This window comes from Lagenorhynchus albirostris, chromosome 13, assembly GCF_949774975.1.
Source record: "Lagenorhynchus albirostris chromosome 13, mLagAlb1.1, whole genome shotgun sequence".
NCBI lineage: Eukaryota > Metazoa > Chordata > Mammalia > Artiodactyla > Delphinidae > Lagenorhynchus > Lagenorhynchus albirostris.
In genome coordinates, this window is record NC_083107.1 from 14,492,834 (window position 1) to 14,511,016 (window position 18,183).

The following is an 18,183-nucleotide window of genomic DNA, read 5'->3' on the forward strand; positions in this document are numbered from 1 at the left end:
TTCCATATGTACCCTGAGGCCCTCCCCAAGGTGGCCCCCCACATTCTCCAGCCCTGAGTTCCTACCTGAGTCAGCCTGGGGAAAGTGTAGAGTGGCCACTCCCATCCACCGCCTAGAGGGAGCCAGGGCTGGCTAACCGAGCAGAGGGAGGCTGTCTTGGGGCCCCATCCCCACATACAGTGCACAGCAGTGCCCACCCTGCTCTTCCTCCTGGTGCCTTGCTGTGTGAACACTGAAAGCGGCAGTTCGTTGACTGGAATTCACATGCATGTTCATTTGGGAAAGAAGGACCAGAGTGCAGCCCATTAGGCCCTGCACTGTCCTCCCCTTCTACATGGACGGCTTCACTCAAGCTTCCCAACCATAGGATAACTCGTAGGGACAATTATCTTCACCTCTGTTACAGGAATTAAGGTCGGGAGAGGGTAATTTGCCAGAGCCGGCAGTGGTGAAGGCAACCATCAACGCTCTCACCTCAGCCTGGACCCCATAGCGTCCACCCAGCCTCGTGTTTCCATTTCACCGCTTCCCCGCGGGGCCACCCTCCCTCACCACCTCTCCGGGGCTCCCTTGCTCCCACCCCGGCGCCCAGGGCCTCAGGGGGATCGGGAGCCTCCCCGCCCGGCCTGGGCGCGCAGGATCCGTCGGGGCAGAGCCGGGACCCCGGCCAGGGGCAGGAGTCCGAACCCTCCGTGCCAGCCCGAGCGCCGGCAGCCGCTGAGCCGCCCTTTGTTTCGCGACTTCTGCGGAGTCACGGTCACATGCGCTTCCGGCACGGGGTGTTCCGGGCGCCGCGCCAGGGCCCGGGGACGCCCCCGCCCCTCGGCCCAGCCCGCGCGGGGCCGCCCTCCTCCGCTCTCCCGCCTGCCCCGCCCGCCCCGCCCGCCCGCGGGCCAGCGGCCTATCTCCGAGCCCCCAGCCCTGGAGCCTCCCTCCCCGGCCGCGCCGGTCGCGCAGCTGTGCTCCGATGGCCTCTCGTCTTCTCTGAACTCCGCGTGGAGCCTTCCATAGCGGCCTGGCGCGTTCAATACCCAGATATTAACGGGAGTCCGCCCGTCTCCCCTACTCCAGACACCAAGGGCGCAAAATCAGGCGCCTCTGTCCCCGATGGATCGCTGTGCGGTAAATGGGTGGTGGTCAAGTACCGAACTCCATTCTTGTCGTTTCATGGGGTGGCCGTGCAACACCAAGCCTCTCTCCTCCCCCACCCCGATTCCCACAAACAGAAGGAAACAAAACTGAGCCACCCGGGGCGGCCACAACAGACCATCTAAGGGCCAAGGCCCCAGTCAGGGGCAGAAATGGGGCTGGCTCCTCTGTCCTGGCCTGGCCACCACTGCGCCGGCGCTCCCGGGCCCAGGCTGTGCCCTGGGGCACTTGCGAACCTTGGCGCCTCATGGAGGCCATCTCTGCTTCACTCAACGGAATTCAAGAATTCATTCAACAGATACTTATTGAAAGCAAACTTATGTTCAGGGCGACCAAGTTCCTTCCAGATGCCAGCCCCGTGTTAAGCCTCCTCCAGAATGTGAGAGGATTCCCTTTGTGTAGCAGCAGTGCCCTTACTATCCCCCTGAGGCTCAGCTTCCCAGAGGAGGCCTTCATTCATAGCAGCTCGGGAGGCCATGCCTGGGGGCCGGGAATGGAGGCCCTGCCTGTCCCGTGCTTCCCAGTCTTGGAGATGCAGCAGGGAGTGGCAGTGCCAGGCTCTGGGTGAGCATGGGGTGGGATCTTAGGGACCCTTTCTGTCTCTGGGCGACCCTTCCCAATGCCTCTCAGGGAGGCCTGCAGGGACTGGGGCACGGGATGGGGGAGCGGGGGCTGGCGGGGTGGAGACCTGGGGGAGGAGAGGGAGACAGCCCGAGGAGCAAACTGTGGAACCGGAGGCCGGGGTGCACGTGCGCTGTGGCGTCAGGGCTTGGTGGGGAAGAGCAGGCAGGTGAGCTGCCGGCTGCCGCTGTGTCCACGAGTGGTAGGGGGTGCTGCAGGTAGTGCTGGACCATGGCGGCCACGGAGGAGAAGAGCTGCACGGGGAAGCAGGGCATCCGTGAGCCTCATGCAGGGAGAAACTTCCTGAGGGAGCTGGGGGGCTCTGGCGAGGGAGCTTGTTGACATTTTTCTAAATATTTTCCTTCCTGTTTGCCCCATGAAGCCCCACTGCATTTTGTTGCCCAATTCCAGGCCTTTCCTGGGATGGCGCCCGTGCGCATGTTGTTGGCCGGACTCCTATTTCCCAGGCCAGATGAAATAACTTTGAGGCCTCTGCCCGGGTCCTTCCGTGTGGGGAGCTGGGTGGTGACTGTCTCTAGTTTGCAGCCTAGCAAGTGCTGGGTGCAAAGTTGAGTCCTTGGTACAGACACGAATCTGGACTACCTGGGCCCTGCCCTCCTCCCAGCTGGGTTCATACAAATGCCCCCACCTGGGCCCCATGCAGACCGGGCTCTTCACGAGGGGGTGTCTCCCCCAGAGCAGACTGGGCCTCTTCTCAAAGTGCCGGCTTCTGGGAAGGGGTTCTGGGCGCTGGCCACTGAGATTTCCACCCACTCCAGAAAAAGGCAAAAAAGGGGGGTCTTCCCCAGGGCAGTGTTCCCGGCTGGGCCCAGGGGCTGCTCTGCTGTGTCTTGCCCTTCAGCCCCTACCTCTTGCAGTACCCACCTCCTCGTGGTTCCTGCCTTCCTGGCCCAGGGCGTAGTGGCGCCCGCCATCCAGCTGGCGGCTGGGAATGTTGAAGACCCGGCCGTGGAGAAGTACTGCCAGGGTGAAGGGCTGAGAACCACGAGGGCCTGAGCTGGAGCGCACGGTGTAGGCCCCGTCCTGGGGAGGAGAGCCCATCGTCAACCTCACCTTCCAGCTACAGCCCTGACTCCGACCCCTGCCCGGCTGCTCCTGCCGGCTCAGCAAGCCTCAGTCCCTGGGCAGAAACGGTTTCCCAAGAAGGCGCAGGGGGCCTGAGGTGCCCCACCTTTTGGCGTCGGAGCAGGGCACTCTCAACAGCATGGCGGTCACAGTTCCCTGAGTACCAAGGCTGGCCCAGCAGATCGCCTTCCTGTACATACACACACAACGGCTCAGCAATGTGCCAGGGCACCGGATCGGGGGTGGGAAGCAGAGAACCCCCGGGTTGCAGTTATTCGTGCTCACGGCCACTCGAGCAGAACAAAGATGTGTCCGCGCCTGGAGCTGCACACTCGTGTTCAGTGGTGGACACCCACCCGAGAGGGCTTCTGGGTAGGGATTCGGGCTCTGCTCCCATGGGCCTCCCCCACCAGCCCTCTCCCAGCCCCTCCTCACCTCGGCAGCTGAGGCGTTCTGGGTGGCAGCTACAGAGCAAAGAGAGGCTATCCTTCCTGCTGGAAGAAGCAGATTATAGCCCTGGGGCTGAGAGGGGATTAGGCCAAGGAGGCTTGGGGCCCAGCTGCGAAGGTTGGGGAGGTCACAGAGGGCGTGCAAAGGCCTGAAGCCCAAAGCGGGACACCCAGTGCTTCACTCCCCCGCCCCAGGGCTCTGGTAGGACCCACCGGCTAGGCCACGCGTGACCTCCAAGTGAGGAGTGATTTTAAGGTACAGGTTGGGAGCTTCCTGATTTGGTGCAGATCCTGGAGAATGCCCAGGGACCTGCTCTGAGACCTGCTCTCCGCTGGAGTAAGAGCTGCAGGGACCCCCTCAGTGAAGCGGGGTGCGGGGGGCTGGGAGGCAGTCTGAGGCCCGCAGGGGAGGCCCTGCCAGAGGGCTTGGGTTCATGCTGACAATGGCGGTACTCACCTTTAGAGGTGGCATTCGACGCTCCCTGGCACACAGGATGCTGGGTCAGAAGAGCTTGGCCCTGCAGACCTGCTCCTTTGGGCTGGAAGTCCTACCCTGAACCTCCCTCTCTCCCTCCCCGCTCAGCCCACCACCAGCCCAAACCCCCAGCCTCTTACATTCCGAGCTTCCTGGGGGGCTGTGGTGGGCCTGTGGGGAGCGAATTGGGGAACAGAGCTCAGGGGCTTTACCTCCTTCAAAAGAAAAAGTCCAGTGACCCGATCCTGGAGATCCCAGGGTCAGGGCTGGGAAGCCTGGGTAGGCCCTTCAGGCCCCCAGGACACACCTGTGGCACTCACCTGGGCCCCACTGATGTCCTTGGTAGAGGGACTGGGGGCCTCAGGACTTGGGAGCTCAGAGTCTGAGGCAAGGCCGGGACTAAAACAGAGAGGGCAGGCTGAGCTGAGCACCAAGCGGGGAAATCCGGGTGACCGGGGCGGGGCAGGGGACAGCTTCTCTGCAGCCTGACTTTTGGGGAGCCCTTCCAACCAGGCAGAGCACTGTCCTGGCTGCAACAGCTGGGAAGCGCCCCCCCACCCCCCGACCAAGCCCTTGCTCTAAGGGGGTCCCCTCCTTGTCAGGCACTGTGTGGGGCAGCCCGGACCAGAGGCGTCCATGTGGGTGTCTGAAGGCAGATGTGTGATGGTAGGGGTGCTGAGAGAGGACAAGGGCAGGAGATGGAGCCAGGAGACTGCATCGTGCTGCCTGTGGGCAGCAGAGGGCCTCAGGGCAGGACGGGGCGGGGTGGACGGAGGGAGGGAGGGGTTCACCTGGACTGGGCTCACAATCTAGGTAAATGTCCTCCTCGGGCTTCTTTGCTGGGCCCGGCACCTAGGGTAGGAAGGGGCGTATGAGACCCAGGGTTTGACCAGTGAGTGGGAGGGAGGACGAAGCCATCATTTGGGGGAGCTACTGGCACCTCACCCCCCACCCCCACCGCGCCGCCCACAAGGTGGACCTGGAATGATTGAAAATGCTCCTTTGCCCGGAAGGGGGCGCCCATGAGCACCTCCCCCGTCCTGTGCTCAGAGAGAGTGAGCACCCAAGGGGAGCTCTGAGCGAGGCCCTACCCAGAAGGACACTGGCGGACGCCCTGCCGGGGCCTGTGGCAGAGGGGGAGAGGCTCGGCTTCGGGCCTTTTCCCTGGATTTAGGGATATTTCCTGGCCCTCCCAGCTCTCCCATCACCACCACCACCACCACCACCACCAACTTCCTAGCCAGAATCCTAGAGTGAGGGGCCACTCACCGCCCGGTCTGGTGCACCCAGCTCTGGGAGGAAAAGGAGAGACCCACCAGCCAGCAGCAGCAGGGAGAAAGAAATTCAGTGAAACTTAGGCTGGAAGAGTGGTGTATCCTTGGAACTTCTCTGAGGGGATCCTCAGAGCCAGCTGTGAAGTCCCAGGAGAAAGCCATCCTCACCCCCGATCGCCTTACTTCACACCCCCAGGGTGCCCCCCGCCTGACCCAGACACCTCAGCAGGTGCAGAAGGGGCCCCGGGGTCAGGGACTCTGTGACCTCAGGCAAAGCATTACGTGTGTCTCGGGGCCTCAGTCTCCTCCCCAACTGCCTGCCTCGGGGGGGCGGGGGGGGATTGGCAGGTAAAAATGAGGAACAGCTGTGGCGGATGCAGCCACCGGACAAAGCATGAGATCAATGTAAGGCCAGCTCAACTTTCCCCCGGCCCCGACCTCATGGAGGTCAGTATTCCCCTTCTCGGGGTGGGGAGTAGGTGGGCCTCGGAAGGAGAGAGGACATCCCCATTACCTCGCCTCCCAAAGGGCCAGCTCTGCTTTGTGGCCTCCGGCGGGCTCCATGCTGCCTTGGGCTGTGGGCACAATGCGGTGGCGTGAGGGAAAATCGGGTGGGGGGCTATGGAGGGGAGCTGCGGCATTGGGAGGGCAAGGCTGGCCGGGGTGGGAGGCAAAGGGACTACGTATATCTGTGCAGCTTGAAAAACACTACAACACAAGCGTTAATGTGCAAAGGAGGCGACTCTCCTCTTTGCCTCTATTCTGTGGCTCTTTCTTTGGTGTGAATCTCTCCCAGTTTTACTTTTTATTCCTATAAAATATATGATGAAAGTGGTAGCTCTCAAAGCCCACAAACGGGATCCTGGCGGGGGTGAGAGCTGGCAGCGGCTGGCAGCTGAGTGAGGGATTTCTTCCCTCTGTAGGCAGGGAGGGCTGCACAGGCTTTAGGGTCCGGGAGGGGCAGCGGAGCTTCAACCCCCCCCACCCCCACCCCACCCCCGCTCCCCTCTCCCGGCTCAGGCAGAAGGGTGAGTCTTTGGTGATGCTGATGGGGAGGGTGCAAGGACCAGGCCAGGCAGGTGGGAGGAGCGACTGTTAACGGGGCTCTGGCTTCTGACGCAGCTAATTTTTCAGGGGCCTCCTGAAGGCAGACGTGGGGGAATCTTGCAAATGAGATGCCTCTTAGATTTACTCACTGGGAAATGGTAGCCTGGGGTGGGGCAGGTGGGGAGGCTGTTCATCATCTCGGGCTGGGGCTGCGGTGGCGGTGGTGGCTGTGGTGGTGGTGACGTGGGAGGGCCCAGGGGGCCAGAGTGATCTGGAAAAGACCCCTGAGCATTGTGACCCTGTGGGCTCCTCCCACATAGGTTCCAAATTTCCTCCTGCCCCCCACCCAGCCTCTGTTCCCTCCTCCCTCCCTCACTCCCCTCTGTGCTCTCTGGCTTCCCGACAGCCCCGTCTCCATGGCAACTGGAGGCGGCCAGCTTCCCTGCCCCCACCTGGCCGAGCCTGGGAGCTGTCGGGGTGGGATGCCAGCAGCAGCCGGGGCTCTCCTGGCATCCCTACCCTTGCTCCGAGTTGTGCTAGGATCTCAGAGGGGGAACGCCAGGCCCCAGGGACCCTGTCAGGCCTCCTGCTTTCCCATTGTTACCTTGGTTACACTGCCCCTCCAGGCTCCTCTCCCCTTCCCACTCATCCTCCTTCCCTTCTCCCCTCCCTCCCTCCCTCCCTCCCTTCCTCCATCCCTCTCTCTGCCCAGCCAAGAGGCCTCAGTGACTGCCAGCTGAGGCCTCCCCTCGCTGCCCCAGGCCAGACAGAGGGAGACGAGGCAAGGCCTGGGCCCTCTTCCCTTGTGGGGACCCTCCCATCCTGCCTGACCACCTGACCTTCCTGCCTCAATTTCCCAGCCCTCACCCAAGTACAAAGAGTCCTCCTGAGTGCGAGGAAGGTGGGCGGGGGCTGGGTTGCGGAGCAGAGCCTCACAGGGGAGCAGCTCATATTTATCCTCCTCTTCCTCCTCCTCCTGGGCTTCTGGGAAGGGATGCTGAGCACAGGGAGGACGGAAGAGATGCAGGAGCCGTGGTGGCCGCTGCCTCCCCCCACCCCCACCCCGGCTCCGCAGTGGAACTTACCCTGCATCTCCAGGTCCCTGAGGCAGACAGAGGAGATGGGCAGGGGTCATCTTTTCTCCAAGCAGGGGCGTCTGGATGGGAGACTGGTGAAACTGTCCTCATCTCCTCGTAGCCCAGTCCCTCTCTAGCACAATGACTTACTCTCTCTCCAAAATATAATAAACCATCTGCACTCTTACAGTGGCCTCAAAGGAACCATTCATGGTGGGCCTTTCCAACACTGCAGCAAGACCAGTGAGGCGTTCTGGAGATAGGGGGGTCTCACAGCCTGTTCCACCTATGCCAGTCCCCTACCCCATGCATCCCTAATTCTGACCGAGACAGGTGGAAGAGCTAGGGCCCAGTGACTTAGCAGCACCGGACTGTAATGGGCAGGAGGTGTCCAGAGTCCTCAGGGGAGACTCGACTTGCAGGGGCTCCTACGCATCTTGGGGGTGGAAGGTGTGGCCCCAACCTGCAATCAGACTCCAGTCAGCTCTGCCCAAGGGGCCCTGCGTTTGTGCCAGCCAGACCATGCACAACCCTGGGACATTCACATCCATGACGGTGTGAATGGCGTCCCCTGGAGTTGTGTGACGGCAGCCTGGGACCAGGGCAGCAGGAGGAAGCGTCTGGGGGCAGAGCTAGTGCCTGTGGGAAGCTGGCAGTGGGGGAGCCCTAGTGTTTCCAGGGGGTGGAGGTGCATGAATAGTCTCACTGGGCATGGAGGGCCCAGGCAGAACCAGCACCGCTCTAAGGATGCTTGTGCCCAGGAAAGGGACAGCGAGGTGGAAACAAGAGAGGAGGGCAGAGGAAAGAGAGGAGCCCAAGGACTCACCTGGCCTTGCTCCTGCTGAGCTTGTCCTGGAAAGAGTCAGGGAGGAAAATAAGGGGGTGGTCAGTTCAGGTGGGATGTCTCTCCCAGCCCGGAGTCCTGGGCCCCAGGGGTGGGCAGGTCTGTGCACCTGGGGCTGCCCCCAGAACCAAGTCTCACCATGGACAAGGTGAAGGAGCTATGCCTCCCCAGGGTCCAGGTTCTGCCACAAATGGCCTGGGGACAGGGGCCCTATTGTTCCCATCATTTGCATCGTGCAAGCACCAGGAAGGTGGGCCTGCTGTGGCCTCCAGCCCCAGACCAACTTCGTCCATGCCACTCCCAGGGCCCAGCCCTAGCTCCCCCACCACTGCATCCCACAGCTGCAGCTCCTGCCCCCGGCCCCACAGGAGGAAGAGCTCCCTCCTCAATGCCCAGGCCCGCAAGGCTGGACCAAGGGCCCAAAAGCTTCCTGGTCAATGTGGCCTCCTCCCAGAGACTCAGACTCTACTCAGGATGAGCCAGACCAAGCCCTTTCCCAGTTCACAGAAGACAGGGTATTAATGGCAGATCCAATTAAAAACAGGAGACCATCCCTGCAGACACTTTTCTTAAATCCTTTGTGCCTGCTGTCATTTGCTGGTGAGTGATGATCAATGATCAAGGAGATGGAGGTTAGTGAAAAGCTCAGAAATACACACTTATATTGAGTCTGACAGCTTCCTTTCTTGGTGGATGTAGTTATTCCTTCAGTAGGTAGTTATTGAACATCCACTACACACCAGGCACTGTTCCAGGTGCCGAAGGTGCTGTAGGAAAGTTAAACAGGCAGGCATTACACATGAATTTCCTCACTGGATTCTCACAATAGCTTCATGATGCAGGTCCTAATTTTATCCCTGCTTAGCAGACGAGGAGAATGAATGTATTAGTCAGCTCGGGCTGCCATCACAGAGTACCACAGGCTGGGTGGCTTAAACAACAGAAATTTATTTTCTCACTGCTCTGGAGGCTAGAAGTCCAAAATCAAGGTGCTGTCAGGGCTGGTTTCTGGCGAGAGCTCTCTTGCTGGCCTGCAGATGGTCAGCTCCTTGCTGTGTCCTCATATGGCCTTTCTTCTGTGCATGCAGGGAGAGAGAGAATTCTGGAGAGAGAGAGATTTCTGATCTCTTCTAATAAGGACACCAGTCCTATTGAATCAGGGCCCCACCCTTATGACTTCATTTAACCTTAATTACCTTCTTAAAGGCCCCATCTCCAAATATAGTCATACTGGGGGCTAGGGCTTCAACATACGAATTTGGAGGGAGACACAATTCAGTCCAGAGCACTGAGACTCTGAGAAATGGAGTGACTTTCCCAAGGTCATACAATTAGTAAGTGTTGGAGGTGGAATTCAATCCAAGGTTTGCACAACCCACAGCCTGTGCACTAACCACTGAACTGCCTGTACCTCATCTAGGATTGGGTCCTGACCCTCCTTTCCTGTGATGGAATTAGAAACATCAGTAATCACTGGTTTCCTTAGGGAGCCCATAACTTCCCGGTGCTCTGTTACCCGAGTGAATTTTGGAACTCTGACTTCTGAGAAGTGTTGAGGCAAAAAGAAAGGGCAGGGCCTGGTGTCTGACTCTGTTTAGACCAGGGAATGAGGGAACACAGAAGAGGATCATGAATATAAGATCCTTCTAGGACACTGTAACTTTCCTGTGGTTATCATTTTGGTGATGTCCTGGCTGTTGGCACAAAGGAAGAATGAAGGCCATGAACTTGCATCTTTGGAGGCCATGGGGCTGGGGGAACTGGGGACAGGGTCCAGGGTTGGAGCTGGCCACAGTCTTCAAAGGCCACATGATTCCTGAGACCTGCAGGCAAACGGACACTTAAGAAGCTATGAACTCAGCCATAAAAAAAAAAAAGAAAGAATGTCATTTACAGCAATGAGGATGGACCTAGAGATTATCATATTAAGTGAAGTAAGTCAGACAGAGAAAGACAAATATCATATAATGTCATTTATATGTAGAATCTAAAAAATAGTACAAATTGGGAGTTCCCTGGCGGCCTAGTGGTTAGGATTCCGGGCTTTCACTGCTGTGGCCTGGGTTCAATCGTGGCATGGCCAAAAACAGAAACAGAAAAAAATCTTTAAATAAATAAATAAAACTTAAAAATAGTATAAATGGGGCTTCCCTGGTGGCGCAGTGGTTGGGAATCCGCCTGCCAATGCAGGGGACACGGGTTTGTGCCCTGGTCCGGGAAGATCCCACATGCTGTGGAGCAGCTGGGCCCGTGAGCCATGGCCACTGAGCCTGCGCGTCCGGAGCCTGTGCTCTGCAACGGGAGAGGCTACAACAGTGAGAGTACAAGTGAACTTATTTACAAAACAGAAACAGAGTCATAGACATAGAAAACAAACTTATGATTACCAAAAGGGAAAGAGGGGAGAGGGATAAATTGGGAGTATGGGATTAACATATACACACTACCATATATAAGAGAAACAACAAGAATTTACTGTATAGCACAAGGAACTATATTCGATATCTTGTAATAAACTATAATGGAAAAGAATCCCCTAAAAACTATATATACATACATGCACACACATATATATGGCCAAATCACTTTGCTGTACACCTGAAACTAACACAATATTGTAAATCAACTATATTTCAATAAAAAAGAAGCTATGGGTACTTCTCTGGTGGCAAAGTGGTTAAGAATCCACCTGCCAATGCAGGGAACACAGGTTCGAGCCCTGGTCCGGGAAGATCCCACATGCCACGGAGCAACTAAACCCGTGCGCCACAGCTACTGAGCCCGCGTGTCACAACTACTGAAGCCTGCGCGCCTAGATCCCATGCTCCGCAACAAGAGAAGCCACTGCAATGAGAAGCCTGCGCACCGCAACGAAGAGTAGCCCCCACTCACAGCAACTAGAGAAAGACCGCGCACAGCAACAAAGACCCAAAACAGCCGAAAATAAATAAATAAATATATTAAAAAAAAAAAAAGAAGCTATGAAAAGTCATTGGGGTGGCTTAAGGGGGGCCCATTTGATGTCATGGGAAAAACTGTGCAAAGAAAAACAAAGAATCCAGGCTTGGCGTCAGGGACAAGAATCTCCTCCCGACCTCCACTCCCCAGCTGACCTTTGTTCCACATTTGGACCATAAGGCAGGGGGCAACTTCCCTCACCAAGGGGACCTGCTGTCAAAGTCAGCAAGACGCTCTAGACACCACCCCTGCTGCAAACTCCAAACTGAGTGGGTTTCCCAGTCCAGACTGCCCTTGCCACAGCCACCTCCTCCTTCTGTTCAGGGCTTTGCATAGGTAAATGCCAGGGCCTGGGGGAGGGAAAGAGCGCCAGGCAGAGGGTGGAATCCATGCCTTCTGGGTGGGGGCACTGACCTGGGCAGATCAGGGAGAAGGGGATGGAAGGAGGCTTCCTCACAGCTTTGTGTCACCGCAGCCAGCCCTGTAGCACCGTGCTTCCTGCTGATGGCACAGGCAGATTTGGACAACCTCTTTCTCCATCTTTGGCACAGGACTGTTTTCTGTACAATCATAGCTGTTCCCTCGGGATGAATTCCTAGAAATGGAATTACTGGAAACTCACATTTCAAAGGTTCCATTGCCCCATTGTCTGGCAGCACCTGAGTGCCAGTTTTATGGTCCTTCCATAGCACACAGTGATGCTCCACATTTTCCAGATCTCAGCTGCTGATCTCCAGTCAGAACAGGCCATCGTTTTCAGGCCCAACATAGTCTAAACCCACCCTAAGAAAACAAACAGCTCTCTAGAGCAGTGTTCCCCCACTTGCATGATCACAAGAATCAACTGGAGGGCTCGTTAAAAGTCTTAGACTCCCAGACCCTCCCTGATAGCTTAAGAATGGGATGTTCCAGGAGGGAAGTGGGAATCTATATTACTTTAAACAAGCATCCTAGATCAATCTTATGATCAGTCAAGTTTGAGAAACGCTGCTCTAAGGGAAACGTTCTGAGAAGATGCGACCCTAGGACATCTTTAGAATCACACTCAGCCTTTAGCTCACAGGGAACATGGGGGTGGCCAGCAGAGAAGAAACATGACACAGACCCTACCCTCCAGGGGACCCTCCGAGTGATGGAGAGGCCCCAGGAGACATTCAATCTCTCTGTGCTGCAGTCTCCCCCTGTGTAAGTGGGGGTGGGAACAAGGCACTCCTTGCGGTGGAGGCGCTTCTGTTGAATGAGATGAAACACGTGAAACACACAGCACATGTGCGGTAAATATCAGCTCTTCCTGAGTAGGTGGTACCACGGTCCATGGAGTTGCTGCCAGCAGACAGGGAAGGTGGCCAAGGCTGGCGGGGGTCCCCGGTGTGAGCGACGTGGGAAGCATCGTGAACAGGAGGGGGTGATTTCTGAGGACCTGATGGAGGACAGGTAAGCAGGCTGTGGCCAGAGGTCTCAGAGGTGAGAGAGTGCAGGCTGCGGAGCAGGGGATGCTGAAGTGTGGTGGCTGGACCCCTAGAGGCTGAAGGTCTGCCATTCCCACTGGCTGTGGATCACTTCCTGTGTTTGGGGCCACTTCCACCGTATGAATCCTTGCCTCCATTCACAGAAGCCAGATGAGGCCTTCCCAGCCTCTCTTATGGCTGGGGTGCAGGCATTCTGCCAGTCATATGCCCCCATGCTGGGCTTTGTATCCAAAGCAGGCACCAAGAGGCATCTATCTGGGACTTCCCTCGTGGCGCAGTGGTTAAGAATCCGCCTACCAATGCAGGGAACACGGTTCGATCCCTGGTCCGGGAAGATCCCACATGCCGCAGAGCAAATAAGCCCGTGTACCACAACTACTGAGCCTGCATGCCACAACTACTGAAGCCCACGCGCCTAGAGCCCGTGCTCCGCAACAAGGGAAGCCACCGCAATGAGAAGCCCATGCACCGCAACAAAGAGTGGCCCCCACTCGCCGCAACTAGAGAAAGCCCGTGCGTAGCAATGAAGAACCAAAGCAGCCAAAAATTAAATAAATAAAATAAAATAAATACATTTATTTTTAAAAAAAGATGAAGAGACTCTGTCTCTTATAAAAAAAAAAAAAGAAAGAAAGAGGCATCCACCCTAGGGAGGAGGTGACAGCTATATCCTGTTTCCAGAGGCCAGGGAGGCTGAGATCCCAAGTGGTACCACCCAGGGCCAGGATCAATAGTGTTGGCCCAGAGGTGCCTCCACTAGGCCAGCTTGGCTGTGGCCTTTGAGACATTGTTCCTGGCTGGTTCTCTGGTTCTCCTGGAGATGTGGCGAGCTACAGAATATTTTTAATAAATTATTTTCCAGCCTAAACTAGCTAAGGTTGGTTTCTCTTACTTTCAGTGAAGAAATCTAACTTAGGGACACAGCATCAGTGGGATCACCACATGGATACCAAGAAGGCCAAACTGTGAGGCCAGGTACAGGTGTCTCATGGGAAAGTAGGACCAGGTAGAAATGAGTATCATAGCTTTACATTTCTATACTCTTGGGCCTTTTATATGACAAGCATTAATTAATTTTATAATTTAAAAAAATCAGTCAGTACCGATTAAAAGATAAAAAGAAGAAGGAAAGAAGAGAAAGAAGGAGGGATGACCTGGATTTCAACCACGAGGAAGCGCCAAGAGAAGGACAGCCTGGGAGAAGGTAGGGCCCTGGGAGTGGGGGTCAGGGCCAGGGGGAGTTCCGGGGTGTGAGGCTGGGGCCACCACAGGACAGCCAGGTCCCCTAAGCCAGGGAAGTAGGGGGAAGAGTGGGGAAAAAAAAAAGAAGCATGCTGTTAAGACAAGGATTCTTCTCCGGGGAGAATGGGAATCCATCGGGGCAAGTGGCAGGGGTGGGGTCGAAAGAGGGAAGGAGAACTTTCTGACCATGAGTTCGGGCCTCAGAGGATGGGGAGGGGAGAGCAGGTCCTGTGAGGGGTGAGGGAGAATGAATGAGTCCTCAGGCTATTTTGACCTGAGCAAGTAGTCAAGTTAGAGGCCCAAGAAGCTCCTCGGGAGGGGCCTGAGGCCAACCGAACTGTCTGTGGCTGGGTTAAATTTAACGTCGGGGACCATCTTGAAGGAAGGTGGTGGAGAGGAGGGAGAGAAGGGGTCCCCCAGTGCTGAGAAGCGGAGGGCAATGTTGGGGCTGCTTTAGCGCAAGCTGGCAGAGGTCCCTCCTCCTCCCCGCCGCCGCTGCCCTCGCAGGCCTGCTGACTCAGCTCACTCTGGGGGCAGCTGTGACACGCGACGGAGGGCTGAAGCATGGACGACACAGACCAGCCTCCTAAGAGGGGCCTCTCGCCCCTGTCCCCCCTGGTGCACGATCATGGATTGCTGCAGCTTCAGAGGTTTGTGACAGACTCTCCTTCCATCTCTCTGAAAGTAGATACAAAACTTGGTGTGTGGTTTGTGTTTTTCTGGGGGGCAGTGCACGAGATTTCTACAGATTCGCCAAGGGTTAGGGTCGGGGCTGAGGCTGGTTTTCCCTGGCCTCTAGGGTACAGTGCACAAGCCGGCACTGCCCTGGTCCCCTCTGCCCCTGCGGGGGTGCTCCGTCTCTGTCCCACACAGCCTGCCCTTCCCTGTTCGGGAACTTGCTCACAACAGGTTTGTTCATGATGTAGCTCTGCCTGGAATCCTTGCGTCGCCCTCCCCACCATGGCTCCTTGAATGGAGACAAAGGCTTCTTGTTGCCTGGTAAGATCAGCCCTACCTACCTCTCCAGCCCCAGCCCTTCCATTTTCTCCCCACAGACTCACTCACACTCACCTTCTCTCTGTGGTTCCACCATGACTAGGCCCAGTTGTTCCATTCTGCACTCTGTTGACTTAAGGAAATTTCAGGTGGAAGGAATTTAGATATTTATTGTCCTTACAGAATATGACAGAGAGAAAGCACTCTTAAGTATAGCAAAACACGGAAATTCCCTGGTGGTCCAGTGGTTAGGACTCTGCACTCTCACTGCTGAGGGCCTGGGTTCAATCCCTGGTCGGGGAACTAAAATCCTACAAGCCACGTGGTACAGCCAAAAAAAAGAGAAAAGTATATAGCAAAACACAGTAAAAAAAAAAAAAAAAGAGAGAGAGAAGAAAAGAAAGAAAAAAGGACTCTCTTATAGGTATGTTATACTTTAAGTTTTTTTTTTTTTTTTTTTTTTTTTTTGCGGTACACGGGCCTCTCACTGTTGTGGCCTCTCCCGTTGCGGAGCACAGGCTCCAGACGCGCAGGCTCAGCGGCCATGGCTCATGGGCCCAGCCGCTCCGCGACATGTGGGATCTTCCCGGACCGGGGCACGAACCCGTGTCCCCTGCATCGACAGGCGGACTCTCAACCACTGCACCACCAGGGAAGCCCTACTTTAAGAATTTTAACCAACCCCCACAAAGTCCACTCTCATCGACTCTGCAACTGGCAATCTTCACAGATGGTGCAAGCACCTTGTGCCCCCCAGACCCCAGCCCTCTCCCTCCACCTCAACTCCTTATCTTGCAGCTCACCGGAGCTCCTTTAGGTGTCTTTAAACGTGATGCATCAGCCCACTGCTGAGATTCTGCCCTTGGGAGAACCCAACAGATGTCCCAGTAGCAGGAAGCCTGGGTAAGATGGGGGCAGGATGGCTGCGAACACTTACAATAGTACCTGGCTCTGTTCATCTCTTTCTAGTCTCAGTCTCCTTACCTGGGGGCTGTGCACTTGCCTTTCTTCTGCAGGAACACTCCTGCCCCTTGCCTCCCTCTTCCTTCAGGCCACAGCTGAAGTCACCCTCAGCAGGGGTCCCAGACCACAGCAGTCTGTCCCCAACACACTCTCTGGGCTCCCACCGTAATTAAATCTATGGGTACATTTCAGGGCTAGACTGTGGACTCCCACTCAGCTGTAAGAGCTCTCAATGGGTAGCAACTGTGTCTGTCCAGTTCACTGCCAAATCCCAAGTGCCCGGCCCACAGCTTGGCACAGAACAGGCTCTCGAAAAATATTTGCTGTAGCTGCACATTCAAACCTTACTCATTCTTCACCGCCTGCTCAAAGACCCCACCTCCCGCCGAACAGCCTCCGTCTCTCTCCTCTGAAAGGCCCATGGCTGGCTCCTAACCCCCGTGCCTAGGCTGAGCACAGTGTCTTGAGGCCCTTTCCCTGTTTATCTGCTTCTCTAAATGCAAATGGTTACCAAGGACTCTCCTCTGGGTACCTTTGACCCTGCCCTCACTCTACTGGATCCTTTCCTCTATTCACCTTAATGAGTGGAGTGGGGGGCATCTATTCTTCCCTCCCACCCTCCCTGCACTCCACCCCACCCCACCCCGCCCCCACCTTGGCCAGATGTAGTATGGCCCTGCTTAGGCTTCTTCCTTCTTCAGCTCATATCCGGAGAGCCAGGCATCTCCTGTTGCCGTTGCTTCCTTGTTCCTTTCTCTCAGGACTGATGAGCAGAAAGAGTATGGACAACTGGCCTGCCTTCTGCCCTCCCCCTAGGAGAGACCTGGCGCTGCCACTCACGGATGTGTCTTCATCTGCACATCCTTCCTTGATAGGTGTGGAGAGCCCTGAGATCACCCTCCCCACCTTTACCAACGGAAAAGCTGAGACCAGAGTGGAGATGGATGCTGGGCCTTGGGCCAGAGCCATGTAATTATGTACACAAGACCAAAGCCCTCAGTGCGTCCCACCCCGTCGTCCCGGCGGCTCTACGGACCTGAGCGGTTGTTCCATCGCAAAGGGCGGCCCCTGGTGGTGAGAAGAAGCGTGGTGGCCTGTCCCTCACCCCCTAGACTGGCTGCCAGAGGAAAGGGTGTGGCCTGCAGGACCACCGGCAAGGGCTTCATCCAGTTGTCGGTGCAAGAAAAAATCAGCAGAAATCTGTGAAGTCCTACACAAATGAAAGATTAGAAAAATATGTACAAACAGTATTCAAAACCTTAAAGATAACTTCAACTATAATTCCACTACAGGTGGAAGGTGTTACTAAAACAATGAATTTGTTTATGGTTTTTAAATGCCAGTTTAAACAAACTTTTATTGAAAGCATTCGTGCGCTAAGGCTCTCTCTCCCCAAATGGGAATCTTGCTGTTGCCTCAGGATGTGTAACCAGTATAGGTGCAGGTGCTTTCAAGTATAGAATATGTATGTTCCTGAGTCACTCCCAAGGCCCTGAGGGGGAAAGAACCCAACTTTTGGGGCACCTTACCCTTAGACACATTTTCCGTCATGACTTCATAACACTGCCCTGTTACTTTAACTGCACCCTGCTGGCTGGATCTTCAGGAAGCAGGGATAGGCATTAAATGGCTCTGGCATATCCTTGGGCAAGTCACACAGGCTCTTACTGATTCAAGAGTCTGGTGCTAAGTCCTGGAATGCAGGAGAGAATGGGCTCTTATAAAGACTGCACTGATGGGGCAAGGGCTGTCTCCAAGTTTCTATGGTAACTATCTCTTGTCTCTAGGGGCAGAGGGGCTACTTAACAAAAAGCTGGTTGTCTAGTTACTGAACCCAGGTTTGGCTGCTCCCTATTCAGAAGCCAATAATTTGAGAGGCAAGTGTCAGTAGAAAGGAAAGGTGCTTTAACCAGAAGAGTGGGCAATCTGGGGAGAAAGTAGACTCGTGCCCAGAGACCAACTCCAAAGATTCTGCTCAGTCATGACAGGTTTTAAAGGGAAAAATGAGGGGGCAGAATCTCAGTGAATCATCGAGGCAGGAGGTTGGGTTCTGCATCATTCTCCGTTGAGTGCAGACTGGCTGACTCTTCAGGTGTGATCTTGCCTGTGTGATCTGCCTGCAGGATTGCTAAGGGGGCAATTGCGGAGAGAGAGCTAGTCATTTTTTAACTGCTTATTTTTTTATTCTTCTTTTTATCTAGGAAAAGATTCAACAGGTTAGAGCATAAGTCAGCAGTTAGTTTCAATTGCTTAGTGAACTCACTCCTGTAATTAGGTTCTTTTAAGGAACAGAAATGGGCAAACAGGAAAGGGGCAAAAATGCTTTCAGTCTTTTTTTTTTAATTTTAATTTAATATTGGAGTATAGATGATTAAAAATGTTGTATTAATTTCAGGTACAGCAAAGTGATTCAGTTATACATATACATGTATCTGTTCCTTTTCAAATTCTTTTCCTATTTAGATTATTACAGACTATAGAGCAGAGTTCCCTGTGCTCTACAGTAGGTCCTTGTTGGTTATCTATTTTATATA

The 18,183-nt window shown here is 55.4% G+C and overlaps 1 protein-coding gene across 1 annotated transcript; it reads right to left on the bottom strand.

Moving 5' to 3' along the window:
* Positions 1-1,435: 1,435 nt before the first annotated feature.
* On the bottom strand, positions 1,436-7,582 carry SH2D6 (SH2 domain containing 6). The gene is given in 14 exon segments (XM_060170017.1): positions 1,436-1,964; positions 1,967-2,024; positions 2,656-2,814; positions 2,963-3,046; positions 3,292-3,350; positions 3,763-3,787; positions 3,921-3,951; positions 4,101-4,179; positions 4,572-4,632; positions 5,050-5,072; positions 5,569-5,629; positions 6,251-6,372; positions 6,969-7,098; positions 7,187-7,582. Coding segments are annotated over 14 exon segments (1,047 nt in total). The 5' UTR covers positions 7,289-7,582; the 3' UTR covers positions 1,436-1,911.
* Positions 7,583-18,183: the final 10,601 nt, after the last annotated feature.